This window comes from Leuciscus leuciscus, assembly GCF_965113295.1.
Source record: "Leuciscus leuciscus genome assembly, chromosome: 21".
NCBI lineage: Eukaryota > Metazoa > Chordata > Actinopteri > Cypriniformes > Leuciscidae > Leuciscus > Leuciscus leuciscus.
Window position 1 is genome coordinate 29,662,203 of NC_138745.1, and position 14,960 is coordinate 29,677,162.

Here is a 14,960-nt window from a genome sequence, read left to right on the forward strand (position 1 = left end):
TCTTTCTTTTATTTATTAAATCAGCTTTTGCTAAACAGAATTATGCATTAAAAAACATTCCTAAAATAAAACCAGCATTTGAAGTATTCAGGTTGAATCTCTTAGAACTATTAGTTCTTTTGCTCAATGGTACTTTCTGACAGTTAGTTGGCCTCTTCTAGTTTGTTCTTGTGTGTCATTTTCACAGTAACAATCCCCAACACATTTTTAATGGCTTTCTCCTGAAAATACATTGTAGTCACGTCAAAGTTCACCAATTAAGCGCCACTCTTCTGCCTCACCTCTCAGGGGCATGAGATAACTGGTGTTGATATTTAGGAGGTACTAGGTGTCTCTCTAACGATGACACATCTCACTGTGAACAGATTGTCGTGTTCAGTCTGAGGCTGTGTCCGAAATCGCATACTCTCTCAAGTAGGTACTTATTTTGAACGATTGGTTACATCACGACCGCTAAAAAAGTACATTCTATGTTTGTGTTGTATAAACGTAATCTGGACGTACTACATTGGCCATGTGACCTTGCAGAATCAGTTGCGTCGCTTCACTGCCATTCACAAATCCCTTTTGTGGCCTCATGGGATAGTAAGGTGTCCATTGTATGCACACTTCAGAATCTTGCTGGAAGTAGTGTGTATTGTGAGTATTGTGAATTCGGAACGTACTTGTTTTGTCACATACTATTTTTCGCCTACTATAAGGGGCTGTTTTCACACGACACGGTTTTCACCTAAAAATTTTAAACTTTTTATGCGTTTTGGGTGGCCAAAAATGCAAACTTTAGAAAACGGGTTTCAAAGTGCAAGTTTTTGAAAACGGTCTCTTTGTAAACAACAAAAAACGTGATCTCTGAAGACGATGATGTCATTCACATGCGTATTAGGCGTTCAGTCTACTGTTTTATCGCTATCTAATGGCCTGGCAGCAGAATACAGCGTTTTTAGTAGTTTTCGCGGATCCGTGTGAATGGGGATCGTTTTGACAATGTACGTGGGAAACTCAAAGGAAAACGTGTAAACGTATCCCAAGTATGTGATTTCGGTTACCAGTTACCATGGCTTTTCATTATATGACTAATTAAATCCCACCTGTTTGCATTTAAGTTTATTATCTTCTGTGTATATAAGCCCTTCAGTTCATTTAGTTCTTTGTCTGGTGTTGGTTGTGTTTTAGTACACTGTTCCATTGAATACTCTCATTGAAATTCTGCTTTTGTTTTATTAAAGAAAATAAAACAAGCTGTATATTTGCCTCCTTCATCTTGTTGTCTCTCTGGGGGCAAAAGGGGAAAGAGAAGATCCAGCTTAAATGAAAGCTGTTGATGTTGTCTCAATGGAAGTTGTCAGCAGTAAACAGTGTTCACATTAGCTATGTTTCCATCTAAAGTTTGGTCCATTCATGAACAAAGCACTGTTTGCATCCCATGTGTTCGGGAACAAAATCGTCACTTTCTGGGAAATTGGTGCAAAATATCTGTAATAAAATGGAAGCCACTGTGGTTCTTTTATCCTATATCAAAAAAGACTTGTGTCTCAGAACGTGCAGATGAAACGCAATAAACGCTGTCATGCTACCTTGTGTCTGGATGCTGGTGTTTGTGAACACAATTGTGTTCTGATTTTCAGACGTATTTTCAGAATGATCAAACCAACATTTAAGATGCTGTGCAATGAAATCGGTCTAATGGTTAGTCCAGTTTATCCAATCAAATCCACTGTTGAGGCAATGTGTTTCCATCTTAGTTTATACTATCTTGTTCAATTTTTTATTGCAATGTTTAAAATGCAGTGCTTTATTGATCTACATTCTGAGTTTGTTTTTAAACCTCTAACCCTGTAATTATTAAAGTTGGCATGAAAATTTTTTTCATTTTTGGGTGAACTATCTCTTTAAGCACTGCTTAAAGATCCTGCAACAGCCTTCATAAGCTCCATCATTTTAGTCACCACACTGGGACGTAACAGGTAGTTGTCGTCCTTTACCGAATGTTTCCAATCAGTCCTAATGGAAGAACTTGTAAGTTAAAGCATGCTCAGTGAATTGGACAGAGATGTTGCCTCGCAGCAGACTTGTGCCTCCAGTGAAGTAGGTCCAATTAGTATCTAAGACTTTCTCAATAACAAGAAAACTAAATGTTAACTGTTGTTAAACAAAGGCCCAACATCACACTAAAGAAACTCTCAATGCAAATTGTACTGATTTAAATGAATGAAAGAAAGAAAGACAAATAACATTAATTAGAGTTATTTATTTACATACATCACTAAATAAATAAATTCCAACCAAGCGGCTTTTTTATTATTATGCAGAAATTAAGAAAATAATATTTCATTTAGTGTATTTAGCCAAGATTTTGTATATGTGTAAATTTAAAATATAAAATTTCCAAGCACAATAGCCTACATAATTTGAGATGTGATGGATATATGTGCATGGCTACAGAAAAAAAATAAAAATAATTTATGAGGACATAAAATTATCACAACTGAGAGTGTAAAAATCTATGTTTTAGATATAATAAGATACTCTTATTATTTTGGTTGTTATTTATTTGTGGTGAAACAATTTAAAACAAGCTCTTCCACTGTTTGAGTAATGTTTAGAGCCTTTTGGGAACGACTGTAGATTTATTGAATTAACAGATCATCAATAGACCTCATCATCTTCACCACCATACTCTATCACATGGGTTCATAAAGGGGCGATAAACTGTTTAATGTACATTTATGACGGGTGTTACTGTCACCACTGATCGTGCTTCACATTTCACTCATGAAGAGCCTTGAGGAAACAAACCTCTTGATGACGGTTATTTGCATTTGCTTGTCATTGTAAGTGTGGCGGAATATGCGCGTTGACAATAATGCCAGCAAAAGACCCGCTTATCGAAACACTTAAAGGTAGGTTTCATATCCCATATATCATCATATACGCATATTAGAGGCTGTATCTGACCTTCGATGTGCTGTTTTATGGTTATTGATCAGTTGTTCTGGTCACGCAACAGATGATGAAAGGCTGTCTGAGAGCTGTTAGCAGAGCCTGTTGTTGGGAGATTTAAATAGATAGCTAGCATACTTGTCTTGTTTTGCGCACCCGTTTTGAATTAGTAATATTGAAGTGGCCACACTGGAGAGGATGTTTTGATTGCTGCTCTTTAGGATATAGTCTGTGTTACTATATTTTCCGCATTTTTTTGTAAATCTCGGGAGCCAAATACGTGGCTTAACTAACATTTGTATACTAAGTAGCCTATTTGTCTTATAAGTATACTGAGTAGCCGTGCTAATAGGGGAGAAAGTCACCATGAAATCAAAATTGACTATTCTTATTTTTTTATTTATTATTGCGGCATTTTGGCTATTATAAATGATTTATTCGTGCACACATCATTATTGTTAAATGCATGTGCCCTCGTAATCTTTAACCAAAAAAATTCTCTTCTCTGATGACTTGTTTAATGGCGCAAGGGCGGGACAACCTGTCACTCAAGTGAGTTTGCAGCAATAGCAAACCACAACGATCAATTAACAATATCAAAATGACAAATGACAAAATCAAGTCCCAGCCTCCATTTTTTCTTGTTCGAGAAGCCGTTTAACTCAGATCTGTTTACAATAGGGAATATTGTCAATATTTAACACATTTCTCTCTGCTAATCTAAAAACAACCAAAACACACAAAGCAAAAGCCTGTCTGGAGCAGCGTATATGAGTGCAGCGACAGAAATGTCCTCTCTCTCCGCTCCAGATCCATTTCGTTTTATCATATTCCTGGCAACCAAGTATGCCAATGTGTGTTGTTTTGATCTGGTTTAATGATGCAAGGGTTATTCCACGTACCTTCATTACATTTTGTGGTTAAAAACAGAAAACTAATCATTAACCATAATCCTCCCTGTTTATTCCAAGTGTGCATTCTGAATCTGAAATCGGAGGGAACTGTGACTGACTCCAACCCACACCTGGCATCCTGCTGTGAGCTCCTGGAACTTATACTGCAAAAGGGACTACAGCGTGAGATCCACACACCAACACACACTCTCCTGTACACCTGCACATTGTCCTGTCAGCAAACACAGGGCGCAAACTCAAATATGAGCCATTATTACACCTGGCACACATTGTGAGAAAATACATACACATTATAGGATGACATTAATTGCTGTTTAGAGATAACAACAAGGATGTGTCTATTGACAATATACTTTAGAAATTTGGACACACTTAACTTAATTTATGTTTCCCATGACGTTATAACCTTTTGACCTGAATGTTTAAAGGGGTGGTTCGGGATTTTTGACATCGGACCTCATTTTTAAGTCAGCCTGGTTGTTATTCATCAGTGGAGACATTTTTTTTTTTTAATCATCCAGTCCTTAGATTTGGATAGTTAGCCTATGCTAGGCTAGCGCGAGTCAATGGTGTATGTTAGCCAGCCATTAAAAAACGTTTTACCCACTCCACAGTGCACCAAACGCAAATCAATTATAACACTAGACTATCGATGTATATGTCCGTTGAGAGAATAATGTTAGAAATCAAACTTACCTTTCATCTCAATGATCCCAAAGGAACTAGTTTCTCAGCAGCTGCGGAATTTTACTTTGCTCCGGTTAGTAATGCGGCAAAAAGTAAACACAGAACAGAAGCGCACTGTAATCAGTGTACCAGCGGCAGGTAAATACACTTGCGTCATGTGTGTACCGGCTCACTCGGTTGCCTAGGTAATCAATATCACTCCGCTGCTGCTGTAGACAAGGCTTATGATTACAGGGAACAAATTATAACTAATGCAATGTGATGAAAGGTAAGTTTGATTTCTAACATTATTCTCTCAACGGACATACACTCACCTAAAGGATTATTAGGAACACCATACTAATACTGTGTTTGACCCCCTTTCACCTTCAGAACTGCCTTAATTCTACGTGGCATTGATTCAACAAGGTGCTGAAAGCATTCTTTAGAAATGTTGGCCCGTATTGATAGGATAGCATCTTGCAGTTGATGGAGATTTGTGGGATGCACATCCAGGGCACGAAGCTCCCGTTCCACCACATCCCAAAGATGCTTTATTGGGTTGAGATCTGGTGACTGTGGGGGCCATTTTAGTACAGTGAACTAGAAACCAATTTGAAATGATTCGAGCTTTGTGACATGGTGCATTATCCTGCTGGAAGTAGCCATCAGAGGATGGGTACATGGTGGTCATTAAGGGATGGACATGGTCAGAAACAATGCTCAGGTAGGCCGTGGCATTTAAACGATGCCCAATTGGCACTAAGGGGCCTAAAGTGTGCCAAGAAAACATCCTTTGCTGCATACCTCGGTTGTAACGAGTGGTTATTTCAGTCAAAGTTGCTCTTCTATCAGCTTGAATCAGTCGGCCCATTCTCCTCTGACCTCTAGCATCAACAAGGCATTTTCGCCCACAGGACTGCTGCATACTGGATGTTTTTCTCTTTTCACACCATTCTTTGTAAACCCTAGAAATGGTTGTGCGTGAAAATCCCAGTAACTGAGCAGATTGTGAAATACTCAGACCGGCCCGTCTGGCACCAACAACCATGCCACGCTCAAAATTGCTTAAATCACCTTTCTTTCCCATTCTGACATTCAGTTTGGAGTTCAGGAGATTGTCTTGACCAGGACCACACCCCTAAATGCATTGAAGCAACTGCCATGTGATTGGTTGATTAGATAATTGCATTAATGAGAAATTGAACAGGTGTTCCTAATAATCCTTTAGGTGAGTGTATACATCGATAGTCTAGTGTTATAATTGATTTGCGTTTGGTGCACTGTGGAGTGGGTAAAACGTTTTTTAATGGCTGGCTAACATATACCATTGACTCGCGCTAGCCTAGCATCGGCTAACTACCAAATATAAGGACTGGATAATTTTAAAAAAAAAATGTCTCCACTGATGAATAACAACCAGGCTGACTTAAAAATGAGGTCCGATGTCAAAAATCCCGAACCACCCCTTTAAGCTTAAATGCTTCAAAGTAGTTGTACACAATAAACTGTACACATAAACTCTCTACATATGCATTTCTTTACAAAACATAGAACAAAGATAGTGAAAGGAAAAGCATCCAGCAAGTGCATGCAAAAACATTCCAAGCTAATTGTTTTTATTATATAATTATTAGTAGCAGTTTGTCTCTTAGATAAAAAATTAAAAATAAAATACAAGCAAATTAAAGTGCATGTAAAGGACAGTATTATTATATAATGAATGCTGCATGTCATTCATGTTTTTAGAGCCTGTTCTCAGCTTAGCACATAGAGATTACTGGCATTGTTTCAAACAGCTTCTACAGCACGACACATGTGGCAGGTGAGTCTTTATGCACTCATTGCTTCTCATTTTTAGCATAATTTACTATAGGGTGAAAGAAAATCTGGGATTCAAGGTCTAATTAAAGGCAGGGTAGGCGATCCGGGATCCAGAAATGTTTTTTTTTTGTTATGCTGGTTGAAAGTCTCTTCACATCCTGATAGCAATCACTAAGTTAAGTGGTCTACAATGTATTTATATATCGTCTGTGGAAGGCACAGGACCTTAAAATGTTTGTCCAATCATTGTATTCGGTCCGAATGCAATGATACGATGTCCTACATGCCTGGCAACATGTATTTCCATACCTCCGCGCACCTGCTCGCGCAGACAGCACACGTCATCAGCGCATTTCATGCTATAGTTAGACAGACGTCAGTCACCAAGCACCGCAACTGAAACAGCAGCCGCCTTTTACATTTCCTCCTGACCCGAAACAATTGGCTTATGCTGCGTTCACGCCATAACTACCGTAATTTGGAAGAGATGGAAACCTGTTGGAAAGTTTTCTTTCTTCGACGCAAGACCAGGAGACAGTTGGGATCGCGTTCAACAGAAGTTATTCTTTATTGAGAACTCCGCTGTACGTGGCTGCAGTACTTCCAACATTATCTGACTGACTTAAGGGAACTTTACATGGTATCTTATAGGCAATTCAGTGGGCTGTCCTTAAAGGTGCTGAACTTACACACAGCCTTTAGGGATGACTACTGAATCTAATCATCTAAAGACAATAGAGGCAATTACCCCCAACTGAGATAATGGTACCCCCCAAATGGTATAAACAACAAATGGTCATGAGAACTAAGACTATGAAACATTCACACATAGTTCATCTCTTAGTAGAAAGATCAAAGACTAACAAAACCCCTTCAAAGGAAACTGTTAAATCTAATCAGTAAATGGATGCCCTCATGTTCACCTTGAATGCCCAATACAGTATAGTTCATCTTAGTTTTTTATGTGATGTTATGTAAGGAAGTAGGATCAGCAGATCTAAAACATATTCTTAAATTTGTAATCCTACAAACCCGTGACGTTATACTCGGAGTGGTTCGTGACTCGAATTTATACGTTTCACTGGCAACACTATCAACGCAGAAATTAATCTGCAGTTGTTTTTGTCATTCTTAAAGGTATAGCGGAGGATGTTTTACTTCCTGGTGGGTAACCTATACTATTGGTCCTCCTAATTGTCAATCATTCTGGTGAATCAATCAAACTTTTCAAAAAGTGGAGAGGGCGGGTCTTATCTAAAATTTGGAAAGATCCTCCGCTATACCTTTAAATTGTTATTCTAATAATCGCAATAACAATAAATATTACATCATAATGCTCACATTTTAATACCCTGCTCTATTTTAAAAATAACACCTTATGATTTATCACAACCACAATTTTTTTTTGAAAATAGTGCATCTTAATGATCAGGATGTTCTGTCTGCCCATGAAGGTTGAGTTCAGTCTCTTTGGCAGTGCAACAGACCACAGCCTGCAGCAAACTCATTACATCTCAAGGTCGAGGACGCTTCTTCATACGGCTCATGCTGATGAGGAGAACCCTGGGAAATGTAGTAAAACACCTGCTGCACACAAACAGAGTAATCGAGGTTAGTGGACACTCACAGAGTGATGACTGAATCTCGTCTTTTACAGAATAATCAACATCATTTCTTTTCTTTGCAGTGGTATTGCCCTAACATTTCTATTCTTAGAAATGAGGAGTTTGTAGGTGAGTTTTTGATTTCACAAACCATCTAACTTTAGCCGTTGTTTTTTTTTTTTTTTTTTTGATGTAAATAGTATCCCAACTGTTTCCAAACAGAACCGTTTCTTTCGCTGTCTATGGTGTTGTCAGAAATTAACTTTAAGATCAGTATTGAGGTATGAACCACTAAGCCTGTGTATTCGCTATCTTATATAATATAATATATACAATGTGCTAAATTTGAGATTTATTGCTGTAATTTGTCGTTTTTTACTGGGAACTTCCTCTCTGTGACTTTAATTTCAGAACTGCAGTTTCCTGGATGAAAGCTGGCTGCTCCCGGTACAATCTTAATATTCTGACATGCTTCATTTGTCTGTATGTGCATGAAGAGGTAATGTTGAACTGCATGTTGCAAACCTTGCTTGTGTTTTAGGTGTGTCAAATCTATGAAGCTGTTCCCTGTCGGGAGCTGGGAATGGCGCTCAGGTTAGCATGTCGGCATGTCTTTTCAATTCTGAATGCTGCATTTGTTCGTCATTTTAGCAATAATTTTTGTTCACATTCTGATCCCCCCTTTTGCTGTCTGTGTTGAAAAAATCGTGCGCAAATACACAATGGAAGTTTTTGATTGTCTAGATTGAACAGCAAATATTCCTAGTTAGTATTCCTATTCATATCCCATATTTCTTTCTAAAGGTACCTAGATGGACGCGTGTTTGTGCTGGACCTGCTTCAGGGTAGTCAAGCTCAGGCGGATATGTTTGCCGAGCCTGGTGACATCATTGATGAAATCAATGGGATATCCCTGAGGAATGCTAGCAATGGGCAGGTCAGAATAAATCGTACCCATAAAATGTGTCCTGCATGACCCAACATTCCAACATAAATATATACATTATTAGATTGCTTCTACAGAAGATCATTCCTGATATATGTGTACTCTGTTCTCTGCTTTGCCTGAATTGATTAAATAATCATGATAAGCTTCTGTGTTCCCATTGTGTTTGCTTATTCTAATACTCGTTCATCACAAGATGTGGCTCCTGCAGAGCCGATCAGCCCAATACGCACACTACGCAAGTTGCGTAGGGCCCCGCAAATTACTCAAGGCCCCGCCTCCCCCTCGTGTCAAAGCGCGTCAATCAAAGTTTACAATATCGATGAGAAAATTAAGTGGAACTATCCTTCTGGTCATGAAAAGAGAGAGAGAAAAAACCACCATGAGAGTGAATTGCGGGAACAGCAATCAGGTAGACTTGTGTTCTCTTCTCTCCTCTCCAAGTTTAATGTCAGCAAAGAACAGTAAAGTTAAGTTGATGTGCATCTATCTCTAGTCTTTCTGGGCAGTGCATATTTTGGTCTTTCTGCGTCTTGCTTACACTTCCAGGGCTGTGTTCTGTGACTTTGTGCCTGACACAAAAAATAGTGCGAGTGAAACTTTTACGTTTGATAAACGACTAAGGGCAACGGTGTTTGTTTATAAACTGCAGCTCGGAAAAGATAACCGTGTTAACATGCGTTCATATGCGCATGCACGAAATGAAACGCGTGTTATATACCGTGTTAACCGTGTATGGCGTGTATAACCGTGTTAACATGCGTTCATGTGCGCATGCACGAAATGAAACGCGCACTTTCCAGCAAAACATCTGTGGGGACCAGTAGGCTACAATATGGGCGTGATGGCACTCCTCATTATAGGCACACATACTTTTCAAACAAGACAAGGATTATCTAGACTCCAAGTCAGTTTAGTTACAACTCTGCAATAAAGCAAGATGGAAAGCAATATATTGACATTGACTATTGATTTATAGGCTATATTGCATTTAAAATGTTGATTGGCTGGACATACTGGTCAATATGGATGCACATCCATCAAGTATAAAGTATTGCTTTTATCATTTAAAACACAGTGACGTGCTATGACAAGCCATTTTAGCTTTTATTCATTCACAGGATGCCTTTTTGATATCAATAATTACATTTAAAATGTGAATTCTTGATATTAAGAATGTACTTTTTCTAGTAACAATGTCTATTTTTGATATCAGGAATTACATTTTCATTAGTACTAGTTACTGGGGTGTCAGGTGTGACTGTTGTGTGGCAATGGCAAATGTTTTACATGGGTCAGGTAGGAGGGCCCCTTTACAGAATTTCGCTTAGGGCCCCAGAGAGGTCAGGATCGGCTCTGGGCTCCTGTCACATCGTTTAAAGGAAAAGTTAATTGAAAAATTACAATTTTGTCATCATTTACTTGTTCCAACCACATATTATTTTCTTTCTTCTGGGAAACACTAAAATAGATGTTAGGTACAATGTTCAAGCTGCTGGTTTCCATGAAGTGGATGATAATGCATAAATGTAAATGATAATATTAACTGCACATGATTAAAGTACCATTAAAATTATTCAAATGATTCATATCATTTATGCACTGTATTCCAAGACTTCTAAGGCCATACAATAAGTGTTAGTTCACCAAAAAATGTGTTTATTCTGTCATCAATTACTCACTCTCATGTCATTCCATCTAAACCCATAAGACTTTCGTTCATCTTTGAAAACAAATGAATATTCAATGAAATTTGTGAGATTTCTGTGCTTCCATTGAAAGTCTGCTCACCCAAAACTCTGACAGTTCAAAACGTTCATAAAAAGATCGTAAAATAAATTATGGGTGCTCTATGTATGTTTGTGAGTGAATAAAAGCCTAAATTAAATTTGTTCTTCATATAAAGCAATCGTGTCTCTTCAGAAGAGTTGGATTAAACTACTTGATTCAAATGGATTTATTTTACGATCTCTTTATGAATGTTTTATAATGTTTTGGGTGACTAGACTTTCAATGGAGAGACATTAAATATCATTCATTAAAAATATCTTCATTTGTGTCCTGAAGATGAGTGAAAGTCTTATGGGTTTGGAACAACATGAGAGTAAATAATTGATGACAGTATTTTTATTTTCACAACTAATGTGACAAACAGACCAAAATTAAAGTTGTGTAGCGCTCAAATCTGATTTGCACCAGCATTTTAAAGTTGACATGAAATGAAAATTCACCCTATTTTCCAAATACTTGTTATTGGTTTTATTGTGGATGTACACTCACCTAAAGGATTATTAGGAACACCTGTTCAATTTCTCATTAATGCAATTATCTAATCAATCAATCACATGGCAGTTGCTTCAATGCATTTAGGGGTGTGGTCCTGGTCAAGACAATCCCCTGAACTCCAAACTGAATGTCAGAATGGGAAAGAAAGGTGATTTAAGCAATTTTGAGCGTGGCATGGTTGTTGGTGCCAGACGGGCCGGTCTGAGTATTTCACAATCTGCTCAGTTACTGGGATTTTCACGCACAACCATTTCTAGGGTTTACAAAGAATGGTGTGAAAAGGGAAAAACATCCAGTATGCGGCAGTCCTGTGGGCGAAAATGCCTTGTTGATGCTAGAGGTCAGAGGAGAATGGGCCGACTGATTCAAGCTGATAGAAGAGCAACTTTGACTGAAATAACCACTCGTTACAACCGAGGTATGCAGCAAAGCATTTGTGAAGCCACAACACGCACAACCTTGAGGCGGATGGGCTACAACAGCAGAAGACCCCACCGGGTACCACTCATCTCCACTACAAATAGGAAAAAGAGGCTACAATTTGCACAGGCTCACCAAAATTGGACAGTTGAAGACTGGAAAAATGTTGCCTGGTCTGATGAGTCTCGATTTCTGTTGAGACATTCAGATGGTAGAGTCAGAATTTGGCGTAAACAGAATGAGAACATGGATCCATCATGCATTGTTACCACTGTGCAGGCTGGTGGTGGTGGTGTAATGGTGTGGGGGATGTTTTCTTGGCACACTTTAGGCCCCTTAGTGCCAATTGGGCATCATTTAAAACCTGAGCATTGTTTCTGACCATGTCCATCCCTTTATGACCACCATGTACCCATCCTCTGATGGCTACTTCCAGCAGGATAATGCACCATGTCACAAAGCTCGAATCATTTCAAATTGGTTTCTTGAACATGACAATGAGTTCACTGTACTAAAATGGCCCCCACAGTCATCAGATCTCAACCCCATTAGAGCATCTTTGGGATGTGGTGGAACGGGAGCTTCGTGCCCTGGATATGCATCCCACAAATCTCCATCAACTGCAAGATGCTATCCTATCAATATGGGCCAACATTTCTAAAGAATGCTTTCAGCACCTTGTTGAATCAATGCCACGTAGAATTAAGGCAGTTCTGAAGGCGAAAGGGGGTCAAACACAGTATTAGTATGGTGTTCCTAATAATCCTTTAGGTGAGTGTATATGTATGTGTATCATTTGTGTAATTGTGTATCAGTTTAGTCGACCGCAAGGTCCAATTCGACAACTGATGCATAGAACCAAGTCGATAATTGATAATCCGATAATCACTCGGATGTACATCACAATATAGTACAGTATAAAAGATCTGTCACTACTTCTATTACATCGCGACTTTAAAGTATGTCTCTGCAAATATGAAAAAAAAAAAGATCAACAAAGGTACTGTAAAGACCAATATCTGACTGACAGGCCACACACTTTCCCCCCTCCAAAGGCAGGTGTGGTTTTGTCTAAGCTGAAGGGTCAGCCACTTTCCATTCACTTTATACGTTGGAGAGGAGAAGATGGGTCCATCTATCAGCCGCTGGTCAAACACTTACGGAAACTCAAACAGGAAAAACCCTCGCTTCGGTTTGGCCCAAAACCCTCCTCTCAGCAGGACAGAACTGCGGGCCAGAAGAGAGGGCAGACGCAGTGTATGAAAGACGGCAGGTACTCTCAATAAAGACTTCACGCGTGTTTGCAATTGTATTAGTCACAAATACCATAAACAGTCTGGCCTGTTTGATCGTGTTTCATTAACAGGATCCTGTACGCTGTACACCTCTTAGGAAAAGCAAACATAGGAATGGTACAGTAGTTGTGTAAACATCTCTCTTTATGGTGCTCTTGCTTCGCTTTAATCCATGCATGTGTATTATTTCAGTCAATATGTGATCCTAAATAGTGTGATTATTGAATATCAATGTTATTTTTGTTTAAACTTAAGTGTGGAGGTAAGGAGGTTCTGCAGCATGCCATTCCTGAGGTTCTGGAGAGCAAACAGGCAAGAAAGGTACATATACAATTAATCAAGTGAGTTTTATGTAAAGAGATATATGTAAACTAGTTGTGACATCTGTATGATTTTTCATGCATTCTCTCTGATTTTGTCATACAGGAAGTACTGCTGGATGTAAAGGAGACTCATCTTACCTGCATAGAGAAGTCCAATAAGCAGGTTTGTATTATTCAGTGTTACATTTGTATAACTATGTAAGGTGTATAATTTTAAGCCGAAGTCTCTCCTTTTGATTAGGAGCTGTTTAGACACCACTTCCCTGAGATATCATGTGTTGGGAGGTTTGGAAGCCAACCTGATTTAACCATTTTTGCTTTCTGTTTATTGTAAGTATACTTTGAGAAACTTTTGTATAAGAGATGTCTATTCATATATTAGTAATTAAAATGATATGAATGGCATGCTGTTTTATGTCAAGCTTTCTTTCTGGAAATATCAAATGTTTATTTTTTTAAAGTCGGGCTTTCAGTAGGCTATTTGATAGGGTGTTGGAATTTGAATAAATTCCAGGCGGATTATGAGTTTACGGTATTAGATTACCGTTTATCTGCATTCCATTTCCTTCAAGGCTTTGTGTTTTTGAACTTGGATTTTCTTGGACATTCAGTACTAAACATTTAATTGGTTTCAGGGATTCACCACAGGCAGGAAAACCAACTGGCTTCTGTTGTGTGGTCCTGCAGGCTGCCACAAGCAGTGAGTGTGAAGAGATTGTTAACCGTATAGGTGAGTTTGAAACCACCTTAATTCAGTGTTAAAGTAATAAAAGGTTTCGTATTTCAAACGTCAATCACAAGTAATTTGTGTATTTCCCCCCCCCACAGCTGCTGGGTTTAAACATACAGAATGGTTTGTATGAAAAACCTAGAACTTAAGTGGACTGGACATCTTTTGTAGTTTGCATCATGTGTTTTTAACACTATGTATTGTTATATTCTAATGTATTATAACAATATAGTTTATTGTTTGTATTAGTATATATGATAGATAAAACCTTATTGTAATACCATGTATTTGTGCTATGTTGTTTTGATAGAAATACATGAAACACAGAGTCAGTCAGATTTCATGCCTTTATTACTTTGTCACTGTTACATAATACACAACTATTTTAAAACACATTAAAAACAACAAGAAATTTAAATTACCACTAAATGAAATGCACACACAGGGGTCCAAGAATATTGAAAATATATTTGATGTATTTATTTATGCATTTAAACCTGGAAATAAACAAGGTTGTAGGATTTTTAAAAAGTAAAACAAAGATAAATTGTCATACAATTAATAAGGAATTAACATTCTCCATTCTTTCAAGTTCTCTAATCAAATAAGTAAATGTATGTCACTGAAACTCGATATATTTTTTTTAAATATAATATTTTTGCTTTCATCGAGGCAGAATATGTTTTTAATAAAATTTTAAGTGTAAAAATAAAAAGCAAACATCCTTAATTTGTTATGCAGTATTTTTTATGAAGACATCAATATCACGTTTGGTGGCCTTTATCTGTGACTTTGAATTTGAAGCACATCTCGCTCTTGGTTTCGGGATTTACCTCTGTTCATTATCTCTGACTTCACTCTCCTAAGACCAAGAACGAATCGTTCTTGTGACTTGATTCCTTTCAACGAATCAGTTGAGCCGGTTCACACAATAGGTCTGAACCATTCCTGTACGCATCGAACTGAACAGTCCTAATGGTGCTCGAATCAAACTGTTCGAAAGAATCGATTC

General features: G+C 38.1%; 1 protein-coding gene across 2 annotated transcripts; it reads left to right on the forward strand.

Annotated features, from left to right (window-relative positions):
* Positions 1-2,666: 2,666 nt before the first annotated feature.
* Positions 2,667-14,721, forward strand: LOC309485044 (uncharacterized protein). Of its 2 annotated transcripts, XM_082151647.1 has the most exons (16): positions 2,667-2,900; positions 3,912-4,016; positions 6,270-6,345; positions 7,799-7,955; positions 8,032-8,077; positions 8,171-8,229; positions 8,360-8,395; positions 8,490-8,542; positions 8,753-8,885; positions 12,656-12,873; positions 12,967-13,012; positions 13,151-13,216; positions 13,322-13,381; positions 13,460-13,548; positions 13,854-13,948; positions 14,047-14,721. In XM_082151647.1, the coding sequence occupies exons 1-16, from the start codon at positions 2,864-2,866 to the stop codon at positions 14,079-14,081; spliced, it is 1,311 nt and encodes a 436-aa protein (XP_082007773.1). In that variant the 5' UTR covers positions 2,667-2,863; the 3' UTR covers positions 14,082-14,721. The 2 variants fall into 2 exon arrangements, with proteins under 2 accessions (XP_082007773.1, XP_082007774.1); XM_082151648.1 differs by lacking the exons at positions 13,854-13,948; positions 14,047-14,721 and having other exon boundaries at positions 13,151-13,236; positions 13,460-13,549.
* The last annotated feature ends 239 nt before the right edge of the window (positions 14,722-14,960 follow it).